At 39.3% G+C, this 15,152-nt stretch overlaps 1 protein-coding gene across 1 annotated transcript; it reads left to right on the top strand.

Moving 5' to 3' along the window:
- The first annotated feature begins 342 nt into the window (after positions 1 to 342).
- LOC118565913 lies at positions 343 to 5,321 on the top strand. Its single transcript, XM_036146991.1, has 10 exons — positions 343 to 368; positions 511 to 619; positions 1,572 to 1,630; positions 1,756 to 1,864; positions 3,796 to 3,854; positions 3,973 to 4,072; positions 4,182 to 4,252; positions 4,367 to 4,495; positions 4,666 to 4,809; positions 4,926 to 5,321. The coding sequence occupies exons 1-10, from the start codon at positions 343 to 345 to the stop codon at positions 4,993 to 4,995; spliced, it is 876 nt and encodes a 291-aa protein (XP_036002884.1). The 3' UTR covers positions 4,996 to 5,321.
- Positions 5,322 to 15,152: the final 9,831 nt, after the last annotated feature.

Raw genomic sequence — 15,152 nt, 5'->3', positions numbered from 1 at the left:
AAATGATTTCATTCAAATATCAGCACTTAAGATATCCCTTAACAGACATTTGAAAACCCACTTTCCATATATTACGGCGATACAGAAGTACTTGCCTAAATTTATCACGGTTTTCGAGATACTTTGCTCAGTAAGTGTGAAGATGTTTTCCTGCATTTGGAAAAAACAAAAGGTATGAACCTGATTCTTTGTGTAATCTGCTGATTTGACTTAATGCAAATGATTTCCACTCAATTTGATCGTAATTTAGTTTGACTTGTTGCTACTAATTTGTGAAAAGGTAACATTATCAAACTTAAATATCTGTTTTTACAACTTTTTAACAGAAAAGCCCTCCAGGGGATGTACACTCTGGAGATGGTGATAGCGCAAGTCTGCAGAAGAGGTAAAGTTGTATAACAATCCTAACTTTTTTCCATGTAGTTTTAATTTATCACACTTTATTTTGCTGTAACAAATGACTTGGACACCCACAAATTTGACATTTTCTGCTTATTTTTCTGATATCAGGCTGCAAAGAGAGGCATGGTCTCCCATTTCCACCACAACCCCTGATACCAGCAAGGCTCCCAGGACTAGAAAAACCTCCTTCTGGCAACGCTGGTCTCTTCATAACAAGGTATGTATAGCAGAGCTGATCATTTTAATTAATAAGCAGCAAAGAAAAGTGGTTGTAATTTGTGAGTGTCAGCACAGTCTGAGCTCATCTGTGTGGATTTAGAAGAAAAAGCAGACCCATCTCCCACAAAATGTGGACAGGGTCACAATCCTGTCACCCTCTGTGACAGAAAGGAGGTAAAACAGCAGTTTTCATCAACAGCAGTGTTATATTTTATTATTTTATGTAGGAAAAACTCCCTAATTCCCTCCTCCCACTCTAACAAACTACCGTCTAAATGCAGCTGTTGGTTTTACATGTAAAGTTTGTGGCACTTCAATGCAAAATTTGGAGAAACCGTAGGTGGTATGAAAATAGTGTCTTCAATTTTAAACCAATATGATGGATTTCTCTAAAAACAGAAAGTTAAACTGTGTTTCTACATGAAAGTATGACAACATAGTAAAGCCTCAAAAATAGTGAATTTTAATTTCTATGTCTTTAATGGGGCATAGAATTGTATTATATCTCTAATTGTTGCTATGGGAGGCCCCAACAATTGTGTTTTTAAAAATGTACACAAATACACTTAAAATGTTTATTTTTGAACAGCTGCTAGGTTATTTTGCATCCGCATGATGCCAAAATGATTTCATTCAAATATCAGCACTTAAGATATCCCTTAGCAGACATTTGAAACCCACTTTCCATATATTACGGCGATAGAGAAGTACTTGCTTAAATTTATCACGGTTTTCGAGATACTTTGCTCAGTAAGTGTGAAGATGTTTTCCTGCATTTGGAAAAAACAAAAGGTATGAACCTGATTCTTTGTGTAATCTGCTGATTTGACTTAATGCACTAAGATGATTTCCCCTCAATTTGATCGTAATTTAGTTTGACTTGTTGCTACTAATTTGTGAAAAGGTAACACTATCAAACTTAAATATCTGTTTTTACAACTTTTTAACAGAAAAGCCCTCCAGGGGATGTACGCTCTGGAGATGGTGATAACGCAAGTCTGCAGAAGAGGTAAAGTTTTATAACAATCCTAACTTGTTTCCATGTAGTTTTAATTTATCAGATTTTATTTTCCTGTAACAAATGACTTGGACACCCACAAATTTGACATTTTCTGCTTATTTTTCTGATATCAGGCTACAGAGAGAGGCATGGTCTCCCATTTCCACCACAACCCCTGATACCAGCAAGGCTCCCAGGACTAGAAAAACCTCCTTCTGGCAACGCTGGTCTCTTCATAACAAGGTATGTATAGCAGAGCTGATCATTTTAATTAATAAGCAGCAAAGAAAAGTGGTTGTAATTTGTGAGTGTCAGCACAGTCTGGGCTCATCTGTGTGGATTTAGAAGAAAAAGCAGACCCATCTCCCACAAAATGTGGACAGGGTCACAATCCTGTCACCCTCTGTGACAGAAAGGAGGTAAAACAGCAGTTTTCATCAACAGCAGTTTTATATTTTATTATTTTATGTAGGAAAAACTCCCTAATTCCTTCCTCCCACTCTAACAAAATATCGTCTAAATGCAGCTGTTGGTTTTACATGTAAAGTTTGTGGCACTTCAATGCAAAATTTGGAGAAACCGTAGGTGGTATGAAAATAGTGTCTTCAATTTTAAAACAATATGATGGATTTCCCTAAAAACAGAAAGTTAAACTGTGTTTCTACATGAGAGTATGACAACATAGTAAAGCCAAAAAAATAGTGAATTTTAATTTCTATGTCTTTAATGGGGCATAGAATTGTATTATATCTCTAATTGTTGCTATGGGAGGCCCCAACAATTGTGTTTTTAAAAATGTACACAAATACACTTAAAATGTATATTTTTGAACAGCTGCTAGGTTATTATGCATCCGCATGATGCCAAAATGATTTCATTCAAATATCAGCACTTAAGATATCCCTTAACAGACATATGAAAACCCACTTTCCATATATTACGGCGATAGAGAAGTACTTGCTTCAATTTATCACAGTTTTTGAGATACTTTGCTCAGTAAGTGTGAAGATGTTTTCCTGCATTTGGAAAAAACAAAAGGTATGAACCTGATTCTTTGTGTAATCTGCTGATTTGACTTAATGCACTAAGATGATTTCCACTCAATTTGATCGTAATTCAGTTTGACTTGTTGCTACTAATTTGTGAAAAGGTAACATTATCAAACTTAAATATCTGTTTTTACAACTTTTTAACAGAAAAGCCCTCCAGGGGATGTACGCTCTGGAGATGGTGATAGAGCAAGTCTGCAGAAGAGGTAAAGTTTTATAACAATCCTAACTTGTTTCCATGTAGTTTTAATTTGTCAGATTTTATTTTCCTGTAACAAATGACTTGGACACCCACAAATTTGACATTTTCTGCTTATTTTTCTGATATCAGGCTACAGAGAGAGGCATGGTCTCCCATTTCCACCACAACCCCTGATACCAGCGAGGCTCCCAGGACTAGAAAAACCTCCTTCTGGCAACGTTGGTCTCTTCATAACAAGGTATGTATAGCAGAGCTGATCATTTTAATTAATAAGCAGCAAAGAAAAGTGGTTGTAATTTGTGAGTGTCAGCACAGTCTGAGCTCATCTGTGTGGATTTAGAAGAAAAAGCAGACCCATCTCTCACAAAATGTGGACAGGGTCACAATCCTGTCACCCTCTGTGACAGAAAGCAGGTAAAACAGCAGTTTTCATCAACAGCAGTGTTATATTTTATTATTTTATGTAGGAAAAACTCCCTAATTCCCTCCTCCCACTCTAACAAACTACCGTCTAAATGCAGCTGTTGGTTTTACATGTAAAGTTTGTGGCACTTCAATGCAAAATTTGGAGAAACCGTAGGTGGTATGAAAATAGTGTCTTCAATTTTAAAACAATATGATGGATTTCTCTAAAAACAGAAAGTTAAACTGTGTTTCTACTTGACAGTATGACAACATAGTAAAGCTTTAAAAATAGTGAATTTTAATTTCTATGTCTTTAATGGGGCATAGAATTGTATTATATCTCTAATTGTTGCTATGGGAGGCCCCAACAATTGTGTTTTTAAAAATGTACACAAATACACTTAAAATGTTTATTTTTGAACAGCATTGCTAAGTTATTGTTTTTAACTTGTTGCTACTTATTTGTGAAAAGGCAACATTATCAAACTTAAATATCTGTTTTTACAACTTTTAAACAGATAAGCCCTCAAAGTGATGTACGCTCTGGGAATGGCGAAAGCTTAAGTCTTCAGAAGAGGTAAAGTTTTATAACAATCCTAATTTGTTTCCACGTGGTTTTAATTATTTTTTTTCCCTGCCACAAATGACTTGGACACCCAAAACCTGACATTTTCTGCTTATCTTGCTGATATCAGCCAGCAGACAGAAGCACCCTCTCCTTCTACCATCACAACCAGCGAGGCTCCTAGAACTAGAAAAACCTCCTACTGGAATTGTTGGCGTCTTCTTAACAAGGTATGTATAGCAGAGCTGATTATTTTAATAAATAAGCAGCAAAGAAAAGGGGTTGCAATTTTTAAATCTCAGCATGGTCTGACTGATTTCATCTGTGTATATTTAAAAGAAAAAGCAGAGCCATCTCCAACAAGATGTGGACGCGGTCACAATCCATTCACCCTCAGTGACAGAAATGAGGTAAATTAAAACTTCATCAACTGCAGTTTAATATTCTATCATCTATTTTTAAGTTGTCGTTATAGAGGTGTATGCCAGCACAGAATTAATTTTCTTTTTTTCTTTATTTTACAGTTGTTGCACAAGTGAGAAGTCTCAGGGAGGAGAGACTGGTGTCGAGTTCAGGGCCTCACCTGTTCTTGACAGTCCTGTCTCTGCTCACCATGAGCCGCATCTCCAAGCAGTCCAACAATGCTCCACCACGTATGAGTTTCTTTACATTACAAAGTAAAATATAAATATACAAATACAGATGTGAGATTGTTTTGCCCCAGGAATCATTGGTTACTTGTTTAGTTTTTTCTCCACTTGTCCTCAAATTAAACTAATAACTGTCTTGTGGACAGTCTTAATTTTTTGTGTCTTCTTCATAGTATACAATGCACTGGTGATTTTGGGGATGTCGAAGATGGAGGACTGGATGGTTTTCCTGCATCTTCCAGAGAAGGAGACTCCCACACTGGCCAGAACAGCGGAGTGGAAGAGACTGTCTTGTCCTCTACTGCCACAGCACAGATGTGAGTTATTATTTAGAGCTCAATAATATTTATATTTTATAGTTTTTCCAAGTTTCAAATGAAAAGTCATGTTGATCTGTTTTTGTGTGGTGATTTTTGTGTTGCTTCATTACCAGCATAAACAACCAAGAGGACTGCAAAGAAAGCGAGGCTGATGTCCAAGACAACATCCAACCTGCGTCTTAAAGTCAAGACAAGACTCCCGAGAAAGATTGGTATGAAAACTGTCTAGTCTGGATTCAGGATGTTTGAATAGAATCATGCATATGCACTTACACACTTAGTATTTTTTTTCTATTTTTCTGTTGACAATTTCTCTGTTTCAACACTCAATATATATTTGACCTCCCTTAACTATCACAAAATAGTCTGCTGCAGAATTAAAAACTAGGTACTTGGCATATTATGGTCTGCATGTTTACGTATTAAGAATGTTGTGTAATTACAGACGTCTGAATGTATTTGCGTTCTCTTTCCAGCCCTTGAAGAGCTAACGCACCCGCCATCAGGGCTTGCAAAATGAGTCACATTTCTTTAACTTTTCCACATATAGTCACATTACAACCAAAAATACAAATACATTTTATTGGAGTCTTATGTGAAAGACAAAGTGGTATACAACTGTGATGTAGCAAGAAACTAATACATGGTCTCTTTTTTTAACAAATAAAAAACTAAAAAGAGCAACGTGCAAAAGTATTCAGCACCCCCAGTAAATATTTCTTGGAACCGCGTTGTGCTGTAATTACAGCTGCAAGTCTCTGCCAGTTTTCCACGTCTTGTGACTGAAATTTTTGGCCATTCTTCTTTGCAAATCAGTTCAAGCACAGTCAGATTAGATGTAGAGCATTTGTGAATAGCAGTTTTCAGACCTTATCAGATCCAACGATTCTTGATTCGGTTTAAGTGAGAGGTCGACCGATACAGGTTTTTAATGCAAATACTGATTATTTTAACAACATGCAAATCGGTACCCGATACGTGAAAAGTAAAAATAATACAATTGAAAATGTTGAGTACAACACAAAGTATCCATCTTTTAATAATAATATTATTAATAAACATAAAGACACTTTTGACATGCCCTGCGACAGACTGGCGACCTGTCCAGGGTGTACCCCGCCTCTCGCCCAGTGAACACTGGAGATAGGCACCAGCAACCCCGCGACCCCATGAGGGATAAAGCGGTTTGGAAAATGGATGGATGGATGGACACTTTTGACATTCTCTTTAATTTCATAGTAACATCTACCCAATTATATTTAATTACTCAAATGCAGACTTTGGTGAATTAAAATCTGCTATTAATTTGATTATTAAAATTGGCTGATTACAGCAAGTGTTTTCAAAGAACTGACCCAAATACTGTTCTTTTACTGCTAGACCAAAAAAAGTTAATTTTTTTATTGTTAACGAGTCAAATTAAATTATTCAAAATAATCTATAAACTTGGTGAATACAACAATTGAGCAAAACCCTTTTTTAAATTTTGGATCTAAAATAATTTACACGTTAATCTTCTACAAAATATCTGACATTTAAAATAGTTGTATTTTGCTGAGCAGGTAAAACATTAATGTTATTGTTTTGGTTTTAAAAAACAATTGTGTTCATTTTTCGTTCCTTTGACTTGACAATTTTGTACCGAAAAGTTAGGACACCCCTGCTGTAGAGGCAACTGCAGTAAATGGATGAAAACTCATTTTACATGTCAGACATGTATGAAAAAGGGTGAAATAAAAAGCTTCTAACTTGTGCAAAGCTCCTTTTAAAAAACACAAAACATTAACGATGGCTAGCAAACAATATAGAACATTTAAAATATAACCAAAAAAAATAAACACTTAATTGTTTGTGCACTTCATGTAGCAGCACAAGGCCTATGTAGTGCAAATTACGTTCCCGAGAAATGTTCTGTTTGACTTATATATTAAACGTATTTGCTCTACTTAAAAAAATGACCATGTTTTACTATCCTATCCATTCTGCTTCAACTGGCCTGAAGGAAACTGTCAAAGACACCGTCTTACTTCAACTAGCTTTGTGACTCTCAAACTAAATTTAATAACAGCGACAAAAGATTTTCTTGTTGTGGGGAGGAGGAAACCTCCTAGACTGACCACTGCTAAACATTATTTTCTGCAAAGTTAAATGCTTCAAGTGTTGTGATTATTTTTATGCGCATACATGGCTTCATATCAACGAGCACTAACACAGTGGTGGCAGGTGGCCAGCTGGAGATCAAACATGTTTTTTTAGACAGTGGAATGGAGTTTTATACCGACTTTAGCAGCTTAACCACCATTTACAAACCAGCATTGACCTGCGAGTTTCATTGAGTGGAAGTAAAAACCCTGCTACGTTCTCAGTAAAACAGCTGTTCCCACCTGCTCACAGTGACGATATTCAAAGGGCAAATACTGCTAAATTGTCAATCAGTCTGACATTAGCAGGCGCTCTCTGCCAGGGAGGCAGCGGCAACGTATGCGCGTCACGGGACGTCAAAGCATGGTGGCTGAATGCGCCAATGGATCGGCTAATGCATGCAGTGTATCGTCCCATCCCGATACAACAGAAAACACAAATATTGTATTTTTAACTGTCTGATTTAGTATTTGCCCTTTGAATGTCTGCCTCGGTCACTGTGAGCGGGAGGGAACAGCGGTTTCACTGAGAATGGAGCAGGGTTTTTACTTCCATTTTCACTCACAGAAACTCGCTTGTCAATGTTGGCTTTTAAATGGTGGTTGAGCTGTTTAAAGTCGGTATAAAACTCCATCCCACTGTCTAAAAAAACATGTTTGTTTCCAGCTGGCCACCGCTGTGTTAGTGCTCGTTGCCATGAAGAGTCGGCGTGTACACGCATGAAAACAATCACAACGCTTATAGCATTTAACTTTGTAGAAAATAATGTTCAGCGGTGGCCTTTTTTCTTCCTCCTCGTCCCCACAACAAGAAGTTCTTTTCTCGCTGTCATTAAGTTTAGTTTAAGAGTCGCAACGCTATTTGAAGTAAGACGTGTTGGAGCAGGAAAGATGTGACAGAGTGGTGTAGATTGGCTACGAGCGCTCTTTCTGTGTGCGTATGTGAGCGTCTTCCTCTGTGTGTCCATCTTTGACAGTTTCCTTCAGGCCAGTTAGAGCAGAATGGATTGGATAATAAAACATGGACATTTTTTAAGTAGAAAAAATAAGTTTAATATATAAATCAAACAGAAGATGTTCTCCGGGAAGGCAATTTGCATTGGCCTGCCTGTCTCCTCATAAACTTTCCAGCACTTTCCACCTCTCATGCAGCCCAGCTCTTACTCCACCTCCTTATTAGTTCCACCTGTCGTTCCTAATTAAGCGTGGATTCAGTAGACCTGCCAACACCTCTACTTAAACCTCCGTCAGTCTGCTCTTCTCCGCTGGATCGTCATCATTCTTCATCCAAACCTCGTCCTGCCTCGTGTTTCTCACGCCTGCTAGTCAGAGCCTCCTACGCCTGCTAGCCAGAGCCTCATACGCCTGTTAGCCAGAGCTTCCTACACCTGCTAGTCAGAGCTTCCTACACCTGCTAGTCAGAGCTTCCTACACCTGCTAGCCAGAGCCTCCTCCACCTGCTAGCCAGAGCTTCCCACGCCTGCTAGCCAGAGCCTCCTACGCCTGCTAGCCAGAGCTTCCCACGCCTGCTAGGCAGAGCCTCCTACGCCCGCTAGTCAGAGCTTCCTACACCTGCTAGTCAGAGCTTCCTACACCTGCTAGCCAGAGCTTCCAACGCCTGCTAGCCAGAACTTCCCACGTCCGCTAGCCGGAGCTTCGTACGCCCGCTAGTCAGAGCCTCCTACGCCCGCTAGCCAGAGCCTCCTACGCCCGCTAGCCAGAGCCTCCTACGCCCGCTAGCCAGAGCCTCCTACGCCCGCTAGCCAGAGCTTCCCACGCCCGCTAACCGGAGCCTCCTACGCCCGCTAGCCGGAGCTCCCATGTCTGCTAGCCAGAGCTTCCCACGGCTGCTAGCCACAGCTTCCCACGGCTGCTAGCCGGAGCTTCCTACATCCGCTAGCCAGAGCTTCCCATGCCCACTAGTCAGAGCCTCCTATGTCCGCTAGCCGGAGCTCCCATGTCTGCTAGCCAGAGCTTCCCACGGCTGCTAGCCACAGCTTCCCACGGCTGCTAGCCGGAGCTTCCTACATCCGCTAGCCAGAGCTTCCCATGCCCACTAGTCAGAGCCTCCTATGTCCGCTAGTCAGAGCTCCCATGTCTGCTAGCCAGAGCTTCCTACGTCTGCCTGACAGAGTTCCCGTCGTCGACGCCTGCTACTCCAGCGCTCCAAGTAATTTTTCTGCTGTGCTGCTGGATATCCTGCTACTCCAGCACTCCAAGAGCTCTCTCCCCCGTGTTGCTGGCTATTCCAGGCTCCCAGCGTACTTCTGATTCCACAGCACAACACCTGCATCTCTCTCTCTCTCTCTCTCTCTCTCTCTCTCTCTCTCTCTCTCTCTCTCTCTCTCTCTCTCTCTCTCTCTCTCCAGTCCTCCAGCATTCGGGTTCATGAGAAAAAATCGTGACAGAGGTTTTTTTTTATTTTTCATACATGTCTGACGTACTGCAGTTGCTTCTACAACAGGGGTGACCAAACTTTTTGGTACATGGGCAAAAATTGTCAAGTCAAAGGAACTCGAGGGCCAAAAAAGTGAAATATAAATTCTGCTCTACAAAATATGAAAATTTTAAATAGTCAGAGTTGTGTAGGAAATGAATGTGTAAATTATTGTAGATCCAAAATTTAAAAAAGCTTTTTACTCATTTGTTGTATTAACCAAGTTTGTAGATTATTTTGAATGATTTAATTTGACAATAAAAAAACTGAACTCTTTTTGGTCTAGCAATATAAGAACAGATATTGGGTCAGTTCTTTGAAAACTCTTGCTGTAATTAGCCAATTTTAATAACTAAACTGAATTTTAATTTATCAAAGTCTGCATTTGAGTAATTAAATATCATTGGATAGATGTTACTATGAAATTAAAGAGTGTCAAAAGTGGGTTTATTCAAATATGAATACTTTGTGTTGTACTCAATGTTTTCAATTATATTATTTTTACTTTTCTGTAATCATTTTTAAATGCAGTTCGGGGGGAAGCCCAAAATCAGTACAGGGGCCACAAATGCCCCCGTGCCCCACTTTGGACTAGCCTGCTCTACTGTACAGGCTTCATTAGTAAGTTCATGAGAGAGCGATCAGGGTCATGTTCTCTGTGACTCGCTGCACCCTCGCTCATCTGGCTACTTTGTTGAGTCTCTGTTTTCATTGATGCATTAGCAAGAGAACACAGCCTCACCTCAATATTTACAGCTGCTTTATCTCAGAAGACAAGGCACCTCTGAACAAAAGAGCTGTGCAGTCACAGCAGCTGATACTTTTCCTCTTCTTCCATGCACAACACTGGTGTCATTTCAACATCTGGACAGAGGGGGGAACTTTTGCAAAAACTCTGGAACTATGCTCCTTTTAATTAATGATTATTTTTTGGTTTGAATTGACACTTGTGTAACATTTGTTATAATTGTGTAATTTTTCTCATGTAAATGGGAAATCAAAAAACAATATCCGCTTAAAATCGGCCAGAAAAAATCATCCACACGTATCGGGTATCACTTTGCCTGATGTCAAAATGATTGGTATCGGCCTTAAAAAAATCCTGTATCGGTCGACCAGTAGTACACACCATTAATGTGTAAATGCTACGATTTTGTTTTTCCAATATACACATTATGTGACATGATCCAAGCTTCCCCTATTTCATTTGTCGCTACTAAGCCCAGAAATGCAGCTTCCTCTTTACTGTCATCACCTGCTGCCCATATTTCTCTTATTGTTCCAGATCTGCACACTCTTGCATAGTGACCCTTCTTTTTACATCGATTAATCAGTGCATCTCTGGCTGGGCACATATTTTTACTGTAAAAGGGAATCTTTGGCTTTAATGACGTCCACGTTATATAGATTTTCCTGCTTAAAGCAATTGGTCGCATCAGAGAAAAGGAGGCTGAATACCTTTGCACAGAGCAATTTTCATTTATTTGTAATGAATGTTTTACATCATGTAGGATATTCCTTCTACGTCACAATTGTATATGTTATGTTGGACTTTCACATAAGATTTAAATAAAATATTATTTTATGTTTGTGGATGTAATGTGACTAAATTTGGGAAAGTTTAGAAAAGGGCCACTGGAGGTGCTCCTCACGACTTACACGGCAGTGAAGGTCGAACAACGGCTTCCTTGGATCCACGCGTCACACTGCAGGAAGTTGCCGCCACCACCAGGGGCCGACAAATCGCAGGACAAGAAAGATCACACGCCAGGAATCATCGTCATCGACCTGAGCCACCGAGCTGGCTGTGAGGACAGCGGCCCACCACAAGTTTTGTTTTTTTTTCCTTCTTGGTGACTGTTCCTTGTAATGCTTTTAAAAATGTTCCTGTGGGTTTGATGATATTGATTTGTTTGATTTGCAATTTTACAGTAGTATTGTCAGATTGTTGTTTTTTTTCCCCCGTTACTTTTTCTGTTTTTATTTTGTTTTATTATCAGTTTCGATTTAGGCATGGATGAAAATGTTTAGTTGTGTTACTTCAGTTTTGCTTAAGCAATGTTAAAATTGATATTTGGAATTTCAAATGTTTTTCCTGACATGATTCGTATTTGTTTTCACTGCTTGATGAAAGAAATGGAGAAGTTTTCTCACACCAAAGATCACTGATTTATGCAATTTTTGTTTATTATGGAAGGACAGACCGGGATCTGATTGGCTCCATAGATCCTTTAAAATTAGCTAGTAATGGTAACTCCTAGATTCAACACAGGGTTTTCTGGCTCAGATTGGCCGAGAGCAGATCTCCCTGGGGGTCTCACCAATTTTTACTACCCCTGTGGGTAGCGTTTTCTGGTTTTCCCCGGCCACACTGAATCTCTCCTGCTTTTGCTCCTGGTTTGGTAAGTTTGAGGGTGGTGGATGGTTATCCATCGAAGTGGTGAGTTGCGGCTCGAGTAGGAGGGTTTTCAGGGTGGGGAGAGGGTAGACGGATTCGACCTAAATTAGTATACAGGCTTAGCTTAAGTAGTCTAATATACTAAAATAATGTGCACATAGGGACCTAAAACAGGCCTTACTTAATTAGTTGAACCCTAAATTGTAGGTGAATGCTAAACCTTTGATCTTGTGTGTTAAAACTCCATGAAGCATTCAAGCTGATCTTTACTAAAAGTTCCAGCACATGATTTGTAACTGTCCTTGGTGTTGTATTTGCATATTTATGTGACGAGTTATCTTGTTTTTCAATAAATACTGTTTCTCAATAAAAGTGCTGGAACTTCATCACTCCACCGTCTCCTTATTCAATAACTCTGGGAAGTCAGTAGTTGTTTAGAATTCCATCCACAGGGAGCTGAAGAGTTTCTAAGACAAAGTGTGTTAAAGCAATATCTTCCAAAGGGCGTGATAGGTTGTGAGAAGCACTGACTGAGTTTGCATCGAGTTTGCACCCTCTAGCTATCCTAGGGTGTGCTCCACTCATGACAATATGTGTCCTTATTTTATAACAGAATTGCTCAATTTAGTTAAATCGACACACACACAAACTTCTTCTCTATTTGGTCTGGGTACTGGGACCATACGTGCACACCAGTCAGTAGGCTGCTCTACTCTAGAGATTACCCCTCTCTTCTGTTTGAGCTAGTCCTTTTTTACTCTGAGTAACAGGGAAGAGTGACATGTTTTGGGGTTGACAGAGCAAATGGTTTAGCATCTGCTTAAAGATCTATTCTGTATTCACCCTCCATGCGATCTAAGCCGCTGAATAGTTTTGGGAACTGCTCCTCTACTGCTTCTACCCTGGCCACCAACCCAATTGCTACACTTGCTGTGCGGTGTGATATTTTTATTATTGGCCTAATCCTGCTTCGCTACTAAAGGCCCATTTTTACCCCGGTTTAAGATTTGACAATAAAATAAGGAATCATTGATCAGAGGTAGAACGGTTCAAATACATATTTAATTCATAGAAATTAAATATGGAGACAGAGTTACATACCATTACAAGATGTTGTTCTCACCGGTGGATAAGTCTATCTGTCTGAAGTAAGTTTTACCAAGACATTCCTTTTATTAACTTTAAACTCCTCCTGCATGGCTCAGAGGTAGGATGACTGACCCCCTCTCCTGCTGACCACCCCCTCAGGGCAATAAAACTCCATGTTTATCTTACGCTGGAACAGGAAAGGACAGGCCCCACTCTGCTTTCCTCAGTAACCCCAACTAAGATATATTTTTAATTCTCAACAACCCCTCTGTTTTGATCCCTCAAGGATCAAACCAATAACTAGGCTAAACTAAGTCTATGTCTTGAAACCCTTAAACAAAATGAAAATAGTAAGATGTAATATTGTAACCCACTGTCCCCTCTGTTGGCGACTTATGAAATCAAATGAAGTTCAAATGTTCCCCTTAAATGTAAAATAACCCAAGTATAAGCTAAAAAGCTACTAAACCTATCTGAATCTCTAACCTACTAGAATTAAGAAAAGTAAGCACCTTTATCCGAGAGGTGCAAAGCTAAGATAAATGTGCAACTACCAGAAACTATTATATGATCTAAATATGACTTTAAGAGTCCTAACCTAGATTAACAAAATGTATTCTTAGAAATAAAGATAACCCATGAAAGCACTACACTCAGATCAAACCATAGAATAAAAAACAGATTTTCATGCAATGCAAAACCAAGATTCTAACAATACTAATATTGAACACCTTATGAATATGGAACTTATAAGACATATGCAGTGATTACAAAAACTCTCATTTTCTTTTTTCTCTTTTACACAATGCATTCAATTGTTGTCATGATGTCTTGCATCTCAAAGATGTCTTCTTCTCGCCTTTAAAGAAGATGGTTTAAAGAGTCAGTGTTCCAACCGCGGTCTCCACAGAACTGTATGTTAATCTTTATTAAAAATAAAAAACGAAAACAAAATAAAATTCCAGCTGCCCCTCCGTGGGTGGCTCTGCGAGATAAGTTGTTCCGGTGATGTCCCCCTGGAACTCTCTGGTGACTGGTACACACGGCTCCTGGAGTCTGATGGGCCCCTGACCTCTGGCCCACCACATCTGCTTGTTGATAACCTTAGCGTGCACTCTCGTCGAAGTCGGGGGTGACTGAACTCCCCCTCCCATTCCTGAACTCTCCTAATGTAATGTCTCCAATACAACCTGAAACTTACACGACAATCGTTTAAATATCAAATGTCGTGTGCTACCTGTAATTCCGGAGGTTGACTTAGGTCCCGAAAAGCTCCTTTCAGTCATATGGAAACATATCCTGTAATGAAATTAACTGAACACTCCCACAAGAAAACACTTCACATCTTTTCCACCCCAATTTCAATGTAGTCTGTGCACAGAACTTTAACCAATTGTGTTTAGAATTCTCCCCATTAATCTGAACCAACCTTCTTGTTGTTTCCTCTCCATCCTATGAGAAACCTATTTTAGAAATGTAATAGTTAATGAGACATTTTATTGCAGTTCCTCTTTCCTGACGCTGGGCCTCTGATTGTCCTGCAAGAGAATGCATGCACAAAAACTTTATACCTCCGGTGGGAATCGCCATGTCTGTGGAATCCAAAATTAGTTAATTTAATTTGAAATCAAAGTACATTTTCCTGTAAGAATGTCAGAATGTTCTCTGGATTAAAGATTAAAGATTACCATTCAGCAGTCACTCCACACAAAACCTTTCAGCAGTCACCACACCTCACTTCTGTACCATTTCCTCCATACTCAGATGTGTATGCTGTAAAAAAGTTCCTATTTTTAATCTGAGAGGAAAAGCAAACCCTCATTTTGTTTTATCCAGTTGTTACAAATCCTGATCCAGTTTACTGCAACAGATATACGTGGCTTTGAATCCTTAACAAACCTACCTGACAAACCAATGATTTTAAAGTAAACTAAATATGCATTAAGTTACCCTCTGTTGATCTCTGTTTTATCCAGTTTTTTGTAGTTTATGTAGTTTTTCTGTTTAATTTAACATTCACTTTTTTGGCCTGCCTAAACTGTTTAAGCCTTTTTCCAAGAACCCCCTCATATAATCTATCTGTAGCAGATTCGTGGTGTCTGACACTCCGCTCATTAAATGTAATTTACAGTTCTGTTTTGGGAGTCACTTAACAAACATTCCGGAGAGCCATGGGTAAGGTCTTTTGTGGGGGGTTTCTTTTTTGTTTAAACAACCGTTATCTGATTTACAATGCAGTTACATACCTCTGTGGTGTCCTGCACAAGAATCCTTC

This window comes from Fundulus heteroclitus, chromosome 14, assembly GCF_011125445.2.
Source record: "Fundulus heteroclitus isolate FHET01 chromosome 14, MU-UCD_Fhet_4.1, whole genome shotgun sequence".
Lineage (NCBI taxonomy): Eukaryota > Metazoa > Chordata > Actinopteri > Cyprinodontiformes > Fundulidae > Fundulus > Fundulus heteroclitus.
Note: the sequence above shows the minus strand (reverse complement) of the source record. Positions and strands in the feature narration are given on the sequence as shown.